The 16,395-nt window shown below is 41.2% G+C and overlaps 2 protein-coding genes across 2 annotated transcripts; one reads left to right on the top strand and one right to left on the bottom strand.

Annotated features, from left to right (window-relative positions):
- The first annotated feature begins 5,558 nt into the window (after positions 1-5,558).
- Positions 5,559-8,240, top strand: LOC111224457 (uncharacterized protein SYNPCC7002_A1628-like). Its single transcript, XM_022748951.1, has 8 exons — positions 5,559-5,777; positions 5,886-6,029; positions 6,377-6,536; positions 6,631-6,827; positions 6,945-7,095; positions 7,234-7,350; positions 7,432-7,574; positions 7,718-8,240. The coding sequence occupies exons 1-8, from the start codon at positions 5,661-5,663 to the stop codon at positions 7,739-7,741; spliced, it is 1,053 nt and encodes a 350-aa protein (XP_022604672.1). The 5' UTR covers positions 5,559-5,660; the 3' UTR covers positions 7,742-8,240.
- A 126-nt stretch (positions 8,241-8,366) lies between these two features.
- kiaa1456 (KIAA1456 ortholog) lies at positions 8,367-15,478 on the bottom strand. The gene is made up of 4 exons (XM_022748949.1): positions 15,266-15,478; positions 11,287-11,486; positions 10,904-11,077; positions 8,367-10,494 (listed from the first exon to the last, which is right to left on the bottom strand). The coding sequence occupies exons 2-4, from the start codon at positions 11,441-11,443 to the stop codon at positions 9,539-9,541; spliced, it is 1,287 nt and encodes a 428-aa protein (XP_022604670.1). The 5' UTR covers positions 11,444-11,486; positions 15,266-15,478; the 3' UTR covers positions 8,367-9,538.
- Positions 15,479-16,395: the final 917 nt, after the last annotated feature.

Genomic DNA, 16,395 nt, shown 5'->3' with positions numbered 1-16,395 from the left:
GATAATCTGAGTTATTGCTTAATTTCAAACACAAATTAAGTGGGTTTTTTTTTTTATAGGTTATGCAATTATTCAGATTTGGCATCAGTATAATGTATAATCAGAATTCTTTCAAACTTCAGTTGTAAGGCAGATGAAAAACAAAACTTTATAACCTCAGGATACCACAAACCACATATCAAATTATTCCCATTCACACAATTTGTTCAATTGTGAGTAAATGTCTGATCTAAAAAATGCTTTGTGTCTTGACAAATATTTGGGTAAGTGTATATTTTTTGGCCTCACTCCTTGTCTTGGCATTTTGTTGGCTCACACACCACCACTTTCTGACAACACATGCGGTCAGCACCCGCTGTTTACCACACAGCAGCCACACGACAGCTGTCAGGGCATTCCCAAATAATGAGGAATGCGAGAGAGTAAGAAAGAAGATGTCATTTCCAGCGATAAGGATAGGAGATGTAAACATTAACTGAAATGATGGTAAATTACACTGCTGCACGGCGCTTTCACAGCCTGTCTCCCCAGCACGTCCGTGATTATAGGAAGACAGGGAGGGATGAGAGGTGAATCACTTCGGCCTTTCATGTGACCGGGGGATTGCCTTGGAGGGACGAGGCAGCAGCCCGTCACCATCACACACACCCGGAGCAGCTACAAATTAATTCATTCCAACAACAACCCCTGTCCTCACCTGCTGCAACACGCTCCGCCAGCACTCGCGCAATCAACCAGCGAATTCCTTCCGCTCTGAGCTGTGAGGTGGAGGGTGAGGACAGGGGGGAGGGAGGGAGGGGGTTGTGGGCTCCATGTTGTGATTGTGATGTTGTGTAAATGACAGGTATGTTTGAATCCCGTGTCTGATGCAAACATCACACCACCCACACCCGTACTGGGGTCGGACAACAAACACGTTTGCTTCCAAGAACGTGAAAATACATGCCAAGATGACAGGGCGATTCAGAGATGACGGGTTATTCATTTGGTTTGGTTAAACACACATTGCATGCAGCATAACATTGATCCACTCCATGTGTGAATCAAAGACATGCAATACGTATGGTCCAACACGTCCTTTAAGCCAAGTCTACGTGTGGCTTTTTTTTTTTTTTGGTCGAATACACTTAAATGTTTCCTTCCAAATAGGGAAACAACTTGGAAATAATTTGACTGCAATTTATGACAACACGGTGAAGAGGAAGAAAGACTGATTGAGACAGAGAGGGCTGATTTAAGGCGGCCCGATGGGAGAGGAGAAAATCAGATCAAAGCTGAGCAGTTGTCAGCGTCCTCTTTTGTCTTTGCTAGGAATGAGAAGCAGAGCTGCAAGGCCTTGAAAACAGCTGCCCTGAAGCAGACGGCTGCTCCCTCCCAGCTGACTGTCAGCTGTGCTTTCTGCCTCACTATTAAACACTAAATATTACATTAAACTATACCAGTGTGTTTGAGGCGGTGTGTATGTACTGGTCACGTATTATGTTCCATTTCACTGACCATTTTCAAGTACATTCTTTGCAGATCTAGATTTCTGGATGTATTGTTACTGCTGTTCCAGTCTGCCATTCAGTTCTATATGATAGATAGATGTACCAGTAGATCTATGACAATCTATTGAAATATACTTAAAACTTGCTTTAGTTGTGTTCTTAATCAATCTGTAAGACCCTTTGTCTGTGCGTTACTCTATCATTGCATGATGACACAGTTTAAATGTAAACTGATGAGAAAAGTTGCCACTAAAGCTGAAACAAAATCTGGAAAATTTTATGACAGCATTTCTGATAACTGATTTATAATTCCCCAACTGCTCAAGTGTGAATATTTACTGGTTCTCTTAGTCCTCCATTATAGTAAACTGAGTATTTTTGGACTGTTAATTGGCAAAACAAGTATGTGAAGGGTATTTCTCAGTATTTTGACATTTTATACACCAAAACAATGAAGTGATAAATAAAAAGTAACTGACACATTAATCTCTAATCATCAAATGAATGTGAGTTCTACATCTTACAACAATAATGGAACCAAAACTAAAGCTGACTTGCTCTTCACTTTGAATGTTATGTTATGTTTTCATTTCATGTTTCAGTTTGAATCTAGAGTAAATAGTTTTTTGTTTTTTTTACTGTATGGAAATGAATGGAAACCAGTGGATACCTAAAACAGTAGAAAATATACATTTTCTATTAGCATGGTTTGCAAAATGAATAATTGTGATATAAAGTAAAAGTGATGTGTAGTAAATAAGCTAAAACATGCAAAAGCAGTGGTACAGTCTTTTATGCTGTATTGAATTTAGAGCGATGCCAACAGAAAATCTATATGTTAATGAATCAATATAACCTTCGACTGCACAAAGATATTCAGTCTTGCTGCCAGAATATATTGGAGTCTTTCATTTGAAAAGAGAGCCCCCTCCCTTCCCTCCTCTCACCCTGTTTGAAATGCCTGTTAACAGGGCTCAAGTCAGTAATTGATTTTACCTCTCTAATCTCCTCTCTCTATTATGAGGAGATTTCTCCTCTGCACCTGGGGCCACCGCTCTTGTCTTTTTTTCTTATCTGCCTCTGAGTACACTTGCCCCTCCCAGTGGGGGTTGTACTAATCCCCATCCACCACACTGTTCTTGCACAGACATACACACACCCATGGGAGAACCCCACAGCCGGCAGCAGGCCAGACAGTGCCTTGAGCTGCCTGCCGGTCATGTAAAACAGACACAGATGGAGAAGCAAAACCAGACACAATACCAGTTTCAGTACAGTGAGAAGGAAACTGGTGTCAAGCTATAGCAACTAGAGTACCAACATGTCAAAAGATTACAGAGGTGGAGGACAAAAGGTCTGGGTAAACTACTTGCATCACATCACTTACCCTTCCACAGAGTCTTCTGTCACTTTAGAGTGGAACACATTTGGTTGAAGACAGTTGAGTCTGACATGACTTCAGTGTGACACCATAAATGATCCTCTGCCAGTGTGATTCAGCACTTCGGCCACCGCACACTTCAGCTGAACAAGAGGGGAGCTGACAGTGACAGCTGCAGAGGAGGCCAGAGGAGGATGGATAAAGATGGTCAGAGTACAGACAAACATCACAGAGAAACTCTGAATGTAGAGAAAAACATCTACTCTCAGAATTATATGTAAATACACTAAATAGGATGAGCAATTTGTCATGGGGAGTTGAGAATTCAAACTGTAAAAGTAGCTTTGATCATTTGATGAATAAAGAGGGAAAAAACTAAAAGATTACAAAATGAAAAGAGCCTCATGAATGATAATGTCTCATTAACATGGTTTTCCACTCAGCCTGACATTCCTCTCAGAAAGAAATCAGTAGGCCTTAGGCTACATGTGTTTTCTTTTATGTGTAAATGGTCTTAGATTTATGACATTTTTTGTAATGCCTGTAATTATCTGTAGTTATGTATTTCTGTGTTTTTTTAGAGGTATATGACCATTCTAACAAATAACATGTTAAAAGTAAAAGATATCATGGAATTATAGGAGACTTCTTGTAAAATTACAGTACTGGATGATAATTATTGTAAAGATTTATATAATGTACGTTTTTCCAACATATTTTTTCTGGCACTATCACGGAACCAAAACAGTTTAATATCAGTGCTTATCAGTTGTTTAAACAAGACTGGGTCAAAACATAGTATATGGCTGGACCGCCTACGGACAAACCTTTATTTTATAACCACGATGTCATCTGACAAAATCACCAAATACATAAATTAAAGACAAAGACCGTGCTGTGATTTCGGCTAAATTTACTTATAAAATGATCACTCCGAGAGAAAGTTAGAAGCAACAGAATATATTTCTTATATTGTCTCTCCACAGCCTGTCTGGAAACCACAACAGTTAAGTCTTTATGTACCTCAACTCCAGTGCTGATATTCAGTACAACATCACGACCTTGAGTGTGATATTGCTTTTATACATTTCTATGAGCGCCATATTAGTTAAATAAGCAACAACAGATTACGATTTGTTTTATTTATTTCATCGCTTATTCTGCAAAGCCAACTCAAATAGTTCCGCAACCGGACTGTTACTGGACTGTTGCCACACATAAACATTTTCCTGACCTGCACAATGCACACCAGCTTGCTACTTTGTCTTCACTTACCTCAGGAGTGCCCTGAAGTGTCCAGGCTTCTTCCCTTCATCTTTTCCTTTCCCTTTTTTCTGAGGATCACACATGATTTAATCAAAATGTTAATATATTCATCTTTGCGGTGAAAAGTTGGTTACAATCTAAGATAGATAACGAACGTTAATGTAACCCTGATTATTGGTTAAAGGAACACCTGTGAAGCGGAGTGATACATGTAGTTAAAAGTCCCAGTGCTGTTACAACACTCATGGAATGCCTCTTGTCAACTTAACGTGTAAAATACACATTTAGATTATTAGATTTTTAAGTGGGCAAAACATATGATTCAGACCCGTCGCCAGACCTCAGTCTTAAGGGGGGCATATGAAATGCATGGGAGGGCACAATTATTATTAACCAGTCGCGGTTGCACTTGACCTGCTGATAGCCTCCGCTCCGTGGCCGCTGCAGGTCCTGCCAGGCCCAGGGTCGGGCTCCACGGAGCTATTAGCAACGGGCTCAGACTGTCGTCCAGGGTCTCCTTCTCCAACGACATCAGGGGGCGTCGGTGTCGTATCCAATTTGGCAGAGGAGACTGTTGGTGGGCTTTTCAACCACTTACGAATATCCATGATGAACTAGAAATGTAATAGTAAGCCGGTGAAAACTCATCCAGCTTCACTTTCAAAATGCGCGGTCACTGCTAAGCGGCTACATTGACTTAGGCTACGTCACGTACATAGCGTAACTTTCTTTTCAGTAAGGCCGTGATAGGCTGTTGCAGTGTACATTCCCATCAATCAAACAAAATCACACCATTGTTTCTTTATATTCTTAATGTTTTAATGACAAAGAATACAACATTAGTATTTCTCAACACAAAATTAGCTACTATGATAATATAAAATAAGAATTAAAGTAATTTTTTCTCTGTGCCTCAAGTGGGGGGGCACAAGCATTTTTGGGGGCGGGCCAGGCCCTAGGAAGGCCAGACACACTGGTTAAGACGCAGGCCCATATGAACCAGAACACCCATTACAGTTGATTAAATGCAACCTCCTCTGTTAACAGAATAACTTTCACTTTGAGACCAATGTGCCCAATCTCTTCTACTCTATAGCTACTGCCCTCTCTAATGACAGTTTTTCTGCACCCTAAAGGTTCTATTATCTTCATTAATAAGCAGGCCTACATATAGTGTAAGGAGAAATCTGAAGCATCCATCAATAATTACAACAATTAACATGCATAAAAATGTATTTTCCTTAAACAAACACGTTCACATGACAAAGTAATTTCTGACTATCATGCTGTCCATCTACTGCAAATCAGTAGATGGTGGTAAACAACCATGACACCAACTGTTGTTTCCACTCCGTGTCAGCAGGTGGCAGCGTTAGAGAGGAGAAACAGTCACAGTCAAACATCCGTCAACAGACAGGACACCTCCAGCCTGTTTACAACCGTGCTGCTACCTCGTTTCATAACATCAGACTGAATATAAGTCGGCATTTCTCTGTCCTCTGTCAGTTACTGTCATTTGATTGATGTTAGTCAGAGAAATGACTTGCATAAAGCAAATACTTTGCAAAAGACCTCGAATAAAAGTCGGACGTTTGTTTGGTGCAGCTTTCGCCGCCTGCAGATGTTTCCGTGCAGAAACAGTAAGAAGTTACTGCTTCGGTTAAGTGAAGTCATGTTTTCTGAACCTTACAAACACAATGCATCGCAGTGAAGCTGACCTTGCAGTGCACCTTCTCGTCACCTCCCAGGTAAGACATGGATCCGGCGGGCTGCCAGTAGTTCATCACAGCGGGTACGTGTGTGACCTCCCACCAAAGCACAGGTTTCCGATGGGCAAGTTTCCCCGGGTTTTACACTTTCTAATCAAAGACCAAGTCATTACAGAGAAACAGGTGAGGGGGCATTGATATTTCTAGCTAAACAAATTTCCTTATGGCGATTATTATTATTATTAACTGATTAAATATCACAGATATCTTCTATTAGTTAATTAATTGATCACAATTTTTACAATTTCTGAATGATTATGCTGCTTTCCCTTGTCTTTGTGTCTGTAAATTGATCTTTTGCTTTGGGACTGTACTACGATTACAACCGTTAATGTTCTGTCGGTTTATAAATTATATGATTAATCAACAAAAATAGTAGAGGATTAATTGATAGTGAAAAATCAGTTAGTTACAAGACTTATATTATTACTTGTTTTCCCACATTTTACTCTGTTTTCCTTCTTCAGTAGGTGTGGGTTCCTCAAATTGCCTCTAAAGATTTACTGAGCTGTGTGCACACTGAGGAATACCTGAACAACTTCATAAATGGGAAGGTAAATGAGCAGGAACAAAGGAGGACAGGTTTCTCCTGGAGCGAGGGCCTGGTGAGACGATGTCGATATGAAACAGGTGAGGAGGAGACCTGCAGCAGAGGTGACTTCACAGCTGCATGCCCTGGAAAGATCACACTGCATGAGCGGTTCACCTTGTCTCTTGTTGACAGGTGGGACTCTTCTGGCTGCTGAAGTCGCTCTGCAGAGGGGTCTGGCCTGCAGTACAGCAGGAGGAACCCATCATGCTTTTCCAAGCTTTGGTTCAGGGTTTTGTCTCCTCAATGACTTAGCAGTTGCAGCCAAATACCTGATGGGCAACTCCTCACCCAAGAGGAAGGTTCTGATTGTGGATCTAGACGTGCATCAGGTGGAATCAACTCATCTCTGCTACTTTTTAACGCTGTAGGATCAGAACAATATGTCACAAGTACAACACTTTTTTTTTTTTAACACTAGTAAAAATTCAATTTTTTTCATCCAACAGGGTGACGGCACAGCTTTCATATTTAAAGAGGAGACGTGTGTGTTTACATTCTCAGTGCATTGTGGGAAAAACTTCCCCCTCCGCAAACAACAGAGTGACCTAGATATCAGCGTGGAGGATGGGATGGAAGACAAGGACTACCTCTCCACAGGCATGTTAACTCAGGCAGTAATAATTAAACAGTGTTGCAGTCAAGTCACTAAATCTCAGTTTAGTCACAGTTCAAGATCCGTACTTTATTTTTCCATCTTTAATATGAACTAACTATATCTGATGATGCTCTCGGCAGTGGAGGCTCACCTTCCCTGGCTGCTGGAGACTTTTCGTCCAGACCTGGTGCTGTATGACGCAGGCGTCGACCCTCACTGGGAAGATGAACTCGGGAGGCTCCGCCTGACTGACCAAGGTGAGCGAGAACTTTGACGCACGGCTATCTCTCCCCACATTTCGAGAGTGTTTTATTTTTCAATGACTCTGTGTCTCCTAGGGCTGTATCAGAGAGATCTGTATGTGATGAAGACTGTGGTGAGCAGGGGCGTTCCTGTCGCTGCCGTTATTGGAGGAGGATATTCAAGAGACATCGACAAACTGGCCCTCAGACACTCCATCGTCCACAGAGCAGCAACTCAGGTACAGGAAACACAGCTGCCTAAACAGGTGTTTCCAAATGGCCACTTTCAATACAGAAAGACTTACAGCAACAGTAAACATATTGTAACCACTGGTTTTACTGGACGTGAGTGATTGTTGTATTCATGTTCTTCGTTTTTCAGGTTTGGAGGGAATGTGGAATGTAAAACCTTCATCCCCTGAATGAAGAGGACCCTCAAAGCCCAACTGATACTTGATCTTTAGGAGCCAGTGCCAATATTAATATGTGGTAATAAAAGAATTGATGTGAATCACAACTTGCTTTATACTCTATATTAACAGGATGACATTTTTAATCAAGAATTATGAAAAAGATATTGGAGACAATGGACTTTGCATAATATTGTAATCTGCTGGACAAATTATGTGATTTTAAATTTTTTGTGGTAGATTGGAACAAGATATTTACAGCTAACCTACATGCTGTATGTGCTAAGCTAATGTATTCATTTGGAAATATAATTTGTTTTCATTTTGAAAAGCTGGTGATCATGGTCATGCAAGTGACTTTCTAGTATAGCATGTGGTGTGTTGGCTGAAGTCATTTAAGATGTCCAACTTGTTTACCTCATCAAGATACTGTATGGTTACTTCTGTAGTAGTTATTGTCTCTAGAACTATTAAATATTCTGTTATTGAACTATACACTCTGTGGTTGTCCCTGAATGCCAATCTACCAACGTATTACATGCATAAAATGTCAGTATATGCAACACAACACCAGTCATGAACAAAAATATTTAATGAGGAAAAACAAATCCAAAAGCATTTACATCAGGTCACATAAGACATTAAAGTACCAGTGTCACTTCAGAACAAACACAGTTGGTCCACACATACTGTACTGATAAAGATGTGCACCGTCCTTGGCACAATGGATTCAGATAACCAGTATGTTTTCAAGTTTCACCTACAGTTGTCATTCACTGACATCAAGCAGCGACATCTTTGTGGTACAGTGCAATGTTTATTCACAGTATATGAGGCAGTTGATTTGCCGAAACATACTAGTGGTATATATTCAGCTTGTTACGAGACGACGACACAGCTACTACAAGTATCAACATCAAGCACGCACACCGGCGGCACGTTCTTAGAAACACTTTGAGAATGAAACGTAACAAGCAAATGGCACATATGCTTTGGAAGATATTCTGCACAACTTTGAGCTCTTTTTATAATATAGTGTTTATAATAAATTACACATGAGCAGTTTACAGAAAGTCCCACCAAAAAGTACAGAGCACTCGCTGCTAGTTTAGCTCTTTGAATTCAGAGTTAAGGAACGTGCAGTTATAAAAACAGGCAGACAACAAAGAGTAAAGTAAGAATTTTTTTCACTGAAATCAAAGCATTGAAACGGATAAGAGCAGATGGAAGAGCATACTATAGTCTCAGAAATTCCCCTTTGGCTAGTATAATAGTCCAAAGAGAAAAACAGTGCATTTCTTAACATCTCTCTTGCAGAAATGCTCTTTAAAAAGAGTTAAAATCCTGGAGCTTCCTGTGTTTTGATGATAAAACCTAATTGTTGAAACCAAAACGAAACACACACACTGGATTTCTGGATACTGCTTGTTGGTTTCATGGATTGAAATAAAATAAATACTTTAAAAACATGGAAACATGGTTAACAGTGATAGCCATTGTTGAACACTGCCTTCCTGTGCGAAAACATTACAGAAATGCCATTTAAATTAATGCTAGATATGGATAAGTCTGTCAGCTGCTGCTGACGGCGATAATAAAAAATTACATTTTCCAAACAGTTCAGGAGAGAGCTGCAGCAGTGGAGTGGTTTCCTTTAGTGTTTAGTGTACCTTCAACAATGGCTACATCTGTACCTTTGCACACTTACAAGAATGTAAAAATCATCAAATGTGTGTTTCAGTGCTAAAACTTGAGGCAGAGTTGATGCAAAGTAAAATCAGACAAGTTAAAAATCATATTTTCCACAACTGAACTTTTTCTGCCACCACACACCAGTTGGCATGATCAAAGTAGGTGTGTTTGACATGAAGCTCTGCAACGTGATTCTCTATCAGCTCTGCCAGTTCTCCCTCCCTGAAGACGTGATAGTACCTCAGGCAGGAGCCTTCCACCTGTCCCTCGCTCCCCTGAGGACTCTCTGTGCTTTCCTGCGGCTCTTTTACCAGCGGCCCTCCTTCACTTTCATCTCCAGACTGCTTCATGTGCTCCGTCTGGAAAGGCACCAGATCTGGCAGGGCCAGAGAGCCACACTCCTGGGCTAAAGATACTGAGACACTCTGGTTTTCTGTGCCGTTGCTGTTGTTGTTGTTGCCCCCAGGATCATTTTGTCCCTTGTGCAGTTCTGTGACCGAGTCAAAGACGTCCTCCTCTGATCCGATCACAGGCGGAGGAGAAAAGAAGCTGGAGACCTGCTTGATGAGGCCTCGTCCTCTCCCGCACTGGCTGGCCCTGTTCCCCTCGTTTTCACCCGTGGGTGAAGATAAAGTGCTCAGGTCTCTGGAGGACGACCGGGAGATGGCTAAACTTCCAAAGTCGAACACAGAATCCAAAGACCTAGAGAAGAACCACAGTCTCTGAGTCCTCTGCTGCGGCGTGGTGCAGGTCAGGTCTTCTTCGTCTGCCACAGAGGATGTGCTTCTAACCTTCCTGTGCTTGTCAGTGTTGTCTATGGCTTCGCTCATGCTCTGTGCAGTGGCCCTCCTTCTGGTTTTGGCGTGCTCTCTATTGAAGCCAGAGGGCGAATGAGGGTTGGGGTTCCAGGGAACGAAAATGTCCTGTTTCTCAAATTTACGACGTTTCTGCTCCATGGCCCACACATAAATCATGATGCGTCCACCCACACGCAACGTGCGAGCCATCTCCTTTATTGCTCGAATACGGCGCTCTTTGGTGGACAAATGATGGATGACTGTGACAAAAATATTAATTTATCAGAATTAAGTAGGGTGGTGAGTAGGCATTTATTTAATCATGATGAAGTGTCACATTCAGCACTTGCAGTCAACAAACACATTATGTACACTGTGTATGGCACACCAGATAAATTAATAGTGTGGGTGTCTGCTTTTGGTCCTAATTGCACTCTTTTGTTGGAGGACACACATGAATTATTTCACTATGTTGGCCTGGCAACACAGGCTGGAGGTAAACTGATGTTTATCATTATTATGAGTTCATTAAATTTGAGGCAAACGGCAGCTGCATCAGTTGAACTTCATGCATATGAAGGGAGTGATTTGTTACTGAGTGAGAGGGATCAACAGCATCCAAACCTCACTTTAACTGCGCGTGTGTGTGTGTGTTTCGGTGTCAATTACCTGCAATAGAGAGCACAGCGTCGAAGCAGCTGTCTCTGTAAGGCAAATGCAGCCCATCGCACATCTGGACCTCATGTCCCTGGCTCCAGGCAAAGTCCACCAGGGGGCGACAAACGTCACACCCCAGCTTGAACACCTCCTTGTTGATGTGGAGGTACTTGCCATTGCCACAACCTGCCAAGGACAACACAATCAGCTACAGCGCTATAGACTGATGAGGAATGAATAGTGGTCTGATTAGATTTAAAACACATCTTCTCTCTTAAGGGAAGACAATTTTAGAATTAGTTGTGTTTTCAAAAACAAAAAAAAAAACCAACAGAATAAGCACAGATGATGTGTGAATCTAGTGTCATTACATTACTGCTGGAGGTGACACCTACCAATGTCAGCGACGATGCTTCCCGGCTGCAGGTCCAGCAGAAACTGTCGCACCTTTGGCCAGGCTTTATAGCGGCTGTCATTAAAATATGGAGCAATCTTGTCATAGACACTGTGCACATGGTCTCTCTCGAGCTGGCTGGCAGCCTCCTCCATCATGTTTGTCCAGGCTGCCTCATGCAGCGGCCTCACACCATCATGCCTGTGGGGACAAACATCTATTTGCTTATTTCCCAATGATAAATCTATCAAGTAGTCACTCTACTTCATTAAGGAGGGAACAGGAAACCGCGCCGAGGTGTCCCTCTCTACATGCTTGTTAAGGTCCAACGAGGTCAGCAGGAAACCTTAATCAGCAGACACACTGAAACATCTGTCAGGCAGCAAGGGTAATTTAACACCAAACCCTTCGCTTTGTACTCGAAGGACCTGCTGCGGCCACAATCAGTAACGCTTCTTACATCCACCCTGCAGTGCTCCAGGAGGACACACTGATGTTAAGCCATATGAATACATGTTGTCAGGTTTAATTTGTTATTAACTGTCTGTAACTGAAAAAAAACAAAAAAAACAAAACAGGGATCATAAATTAACTGAGAAGGTAACAGCGAGGAGGCAGTCCCACGACTCAGCGGGTCCATTTCCAAAGCGGCCGCGTCAAATTGTTTTCATGGCGATGCAGAGGTAAAAGGTCAACACATTAATCATTTTGGGAACAAGATGCAAAACAAAACGTCAGTCATGTCTGAAACAGAGTTCCTTTTACAAAGATTTTCATCAGCCATGTGAAGCATTCAATAGGTTACCACCATGCAGCTGCTGCAGCTGCTGGGTTTTAAAGATCATAATATTTCTTTCAGCGTCACAGGCAATGGAAGATTTCAGCACCAGCTCACGTTCTAGGAATCACTTTCACCTACAATGACTCTCATTGCTTCTGAGGCGGACTTTAAATTTCCCTGGAAATTCAAGGCTAATACACACACATGTGCATAGATCTTCATTCTGGTTACATTATTTTCCATCACCTGACAGCACTGCAGAACTGAATATCATTTAACTGTGTTACAGCTTTATTGGAGATTGTTTCTCTAATCTTCACATGAAAAACATCTTTTTTCATCTACATTACATAATTGGCCAAATTCATACTACTTCCACTGTTTTTCCTATTGAGGATTACTGGGAAATCATATTATATATATTATTTTGTGTATATAAAAATGTCATAAATAATAGCTTGTCACATTAATGAGTATTTTACTGCTGAATTTTCAGAGATGCATTACAGAATTTCAGAGTGAATTTGGGGATTATGTAATTGTGATGTTTGTGTTATGTCTGGTTTTCACAGCTCCCACTGCAGTCTTCTCAGTGTATTAGGATGCGGCCCACAGCTCCTGCAGTGCTGTTGCGGCTCCCTCAAGCACTATATGCATGAAGAGTTCTTCTACGTTATTATCCAAAGGATTACATTGTTACTTTGGGGGAAAACTTCTGTGCATTTGGCCTGTGTAGCTATCTTTCATAGCATATTATCACCCACTTTAATTAATTTCATGTAAAGCAAACCCACACGTAACAGTTTCCACCACATGCTGACCACAATGAGATTTTATGAGCACGCTTGTACAAACTGCAAATGTTCACAAAGCTGGAGAATTTAATTCAAGTGTAGTAATCTTAATGACAACACTTTTTTCCAAAGCTTATAAAAGTTGCTTTCTTGCAACAGTGATATATCAGCAATTCTGTTCCCGTTCATAAATTTTAAATGACTAAGTTTATTAAAAAAATTGCGGCTTGCTAGAAATATTTTACTTTTAAAATCTTTTGTGGGCTACATTTCTTTAACTTGAAGAAGTTAGTCTGTAATCAATGAGGATAATACCATTTTAATTTGATAATATAAAAAAGGGGTTGCTTTCTAACTACTGAATAAGGCCAGGGAGAGGCAAGCTCTCACTTTCTTCCTCAGCATTCACAATATTAAGCAACAAATCATCATTAAATCATACTGTAAAGTGCTGTGGGGTTACGTCTGTCTGTTTCTTTGAAATCACTGACAGGGATGCAGTCAGGACTGTGACACACTTCAAATCTTCAAGCTGAGGAATGTGACAAAGATTTTCTGCTCTATGTGATGTAGAGATGATTTGCTCCTTTGAATCACATGTGATGGATGAAAGGTGTCAGTGCCGACCCATCCCAGCAGACATCATACATCAATGCCATCATGTCGCTGTCATATGTTGCCAAGTCAATAAGCGATGTTATAAAGTCATCGTTGTTTATGTTTTTCCTCCAACTGCATTAGTTTCGCCACAGTGAGAAAATCTGCTTATGATGGTTTTAGTGTTTTCTTAGATGCCATTTTTATTTGGAAATGAAAAAGTCTGGGATTGTGGACATTTATCTTACTGCTACATATCTTACCCAGTCTATCACGTACCTATTTATTTTTGTTTTGTCTGTAGAGAAATTCTCAATAACATGTCTAAACCAAAGCAACACAACCTAATGAACCATGTAATGCCACAGTGCACTTTGCTGATGAGGTTAACCAGAAGGAAAGCTATCAGACATTTCCCCTCTGCCTCTCTCAGAAGATATTAAACTGATATGTCCTTGAATGTAATATTCACTGGTGCCCATTGTGCACCAGTGTACACACTGAACATGTGCTGGGAACATTTACCACAGGATATTAGCAACAAAAGCCGGGTTGTGCAACATGAAATGTAAATATTCTTCTCTACAAATTGATAGCCAGATCTGTACCCTCGCTGTGCATTAACAGCCTTGTCTGAATACTCCTCCGCTGGCACATATAGTGTGTGCAGCATCCCATCTTCCTTCCCTCAGACCTATTTCTGGACCACCATCATCTGCATCATCCCAGCCAAGTGGAAGCAAAACATCCCTTATGTAATGTTGTAATCTGGCCTCGTTCAGTATTGTCTTTGCTCTATTCCGCCCGATTTCCCCCCTCTGCTTACTAAACTGTGGTAGTCCTCGGCTGACATTATGTAACCGGCAGCTGGGGAGGCTGAGAGCACTGCCTCTGACTGACAATGGGGACTAAAATTAAATCAGGGGACAGAAGCAACGTCTGGCACACGGATTTGTCCAAGGTATAGGACGTTGACTGGATGAAGATAAAATCAGCCATCGTTTTGGGTCTTTTGTGCTTGCATATAGCTCTCCTGGCAAATATCTAAATATCAGCCAGTTCCATCACAAGATATTTTGGTCACAATAGCTCACATTTGCCTTAAACCCCTCATCATTCTGCACACATCTAACTTTAAATGTTCCTGGACCATGTTGATTACTTAGCCCTCCCCGGTGCCTTGATGAGATTGGTGGTGTTTATTATGAACAGACAGGGCAGCACAGTGATTCTGCCAGCTGCCACTGACCCCTATATGAACACACAGGGAGCCACAGGGAGACACAGAGAACAGGTTTACCCAGGTTCACCCAAGTCTGCCAGCAGTTAATGACTCAACATCAACATGTGGAGAGAGGATGTTTGCTAAACTTGGACTCCCCTCACTACTGCAAGCATATATTGTTCTCGAGCGGTAATGTATGGGACCTATACACTGTAATATGTTTTGAAAATATGCAGAAATTAATTAAACTTATGTATAGTAATAGAGCACAACCATTGGACAGACTAAATCCAATTCAGTTAAATCAAACTCATTGAGGCTATTTCCTTTTTTTGTGTATTCCAAATTAAAGACTGGATATCAGACTTGTCCTTCATTTGGGCTGCTACTTTATGCCGCTTCAAAGTTTCTTAAATGGATGCGTTAAAAACTAGACAAAACAATAAATCCAAGGTCGGTTTTTTTAGAGGCAATTAACCAATCAAAAACATAACATATGCTGCAATAACTGCTATAATTATGTCAACATTTCCCCATTCTCTGCTGCATCCTTCTCATCCACCGAAAACACAAACCCACTTACCGAACGTGCAAACCGCCGCGGAATTATCCGCCTCTGTCCTCAGGTCGCCGGAGGTAAACTTCCCTCTCTGCACATGCGATTCATCTACACGATGGATCTGCCGCGAGGATCAGAGGCACGCGCTCGACACGGCGACACCGGGCACATTATCAAGGACTGCGAGAGGACTGACAACGTGAGCCGAAAGGGAATACCTGCCGTGTGTGACCTCCAGCAGCGCACCGGCCGCCGGACTCTATCATACCCATAGCATGTTGAACCCCACACCTGTCAAGGTAGAATTAAATTACAGCGACTTTTCCGGTGAGGTGTTTCAAAATTACAGCCTCATTAGTGAAAGTGTGAAAACGCTGTAAGTAAATACTGTGTTAACCCTAAACTTTCTATCATAACACGAGAAATGATAGTCAACTAGTACTGTACGATAAGATTAAGAAAATTCAGTAAATGAATACTGAACAGAATGGTGTGGGCAGATGTTATTCCTGTCATTAAACAGTGATCAGAGCCGAAACAGAAATTGAAAAAAAAGGACGCATAAATCACAGGATCCTGATGATTGCCTTTTGAGGTTTCCTATCTAATGAACAGAAAACAACAAACAATGACATGACACAGAGCTACATGGGAACAGTAATTCACAACCCATTACAACAACCTATCCAAGTCTATTTTTCTAGCTCTCTTCTGCCCTCTTGAATGATTTGTTTTAAGATTTATGTGTTTGGCTGAATGGATGCAGATGATGAGCAGCGCCACATAAGCTTCTCTTAAGAGTATTGTACCAATATTGAAGAAAATACTGAATTAAGTGCTTCTGGTGTAATAAAAACAACCAAGGTAAAAGGAGGGACATTTGATTATTTCACCATGGTGTCCATTATAGCTATCATATGCACGTGGATATGAATTGTATTCACTTTACTCTAGTATTTACTGCACATTTGTGTATTTGCATACTGTACTGCTTCTATGCAACAGCTCAATATGTGACATTTTACATTCAATAATACACAAGTTCACGCTCTTATTTTGAAGAGCGTATGATCCAGTGTCCGGTCTTATTATGGTTGATTTGACTCAGCTGGTTGGTCGTCAGTGTGTAAAAAAGATGACACGCTGTGCGATTG

This window comes from Seriola dumerili, unplaced genomic scaffold (assembly GCF_002260705.1).
Source record: "Seriola dumerili isolate Sdu_G_001 unplaced genomic scaffold, Sdu_1.0 BDQW01000134.1, whole genome shotgun sequence".
Lineage (NCBI taxonomy): Eukaryota > Metazoa > Chordata > Actinopteri > Carangiformes > Carangidae > Seriola > Seriola dumerili.
The sequence above is the reverse complement of the archived record's forward strand: the minus strand, read 5'-3'. Positions and strand labels throughout refer to the sequence as shown.

Excerpts from the sequence above, each read along its gene's own strand:
- kiaa1456 (XM_022748949.1), bottom strand. The coding sequence starts at position 11,443 with ATGATGGAGGAGGCTGCCAGCCAGCTCGAGAGAGACCATGTGCACAGT. Across the intron at positions 11,078-11,286 it reads AAGCATCGTCGCTGACATTG|GTTGTGGCAATGGCAAGTAC; the intron begins GTAGGTGTCACC and ends TGTCCTTGGCAG. Across the intron at positions 10,495-10,903 it reads CGCTGTGCTCTCTATTGCAG|TCATCCATCATTTGTCCACC; the intron begins GTAATTGACACC and ends TTTTTGTCACAG.
- LOC111224457 (XM_022748951.1), top strand. The coding sequence starts at position 5,661 with ATGTTAGTCAGAGAAATGACTTGCATAAAGCAAATACTTTGCAAAAGA. Across the intron at positions 6,030-6,376 it reads AAGTCATTACAGAGAAACAG|GTGTGGGTTCCTCAAATTGC; the intron begins GTGAGGGGGCAT and ends CTTCTTCAGTAG. Across the intron at positions 7,351-7,431 it reads GCTCCGCCTGACTGACCAAG|GGCTGTATCAGAGAGATCTG; the intron begins GTGAGCGAGAAC and ends TGTGTCTCCTAG.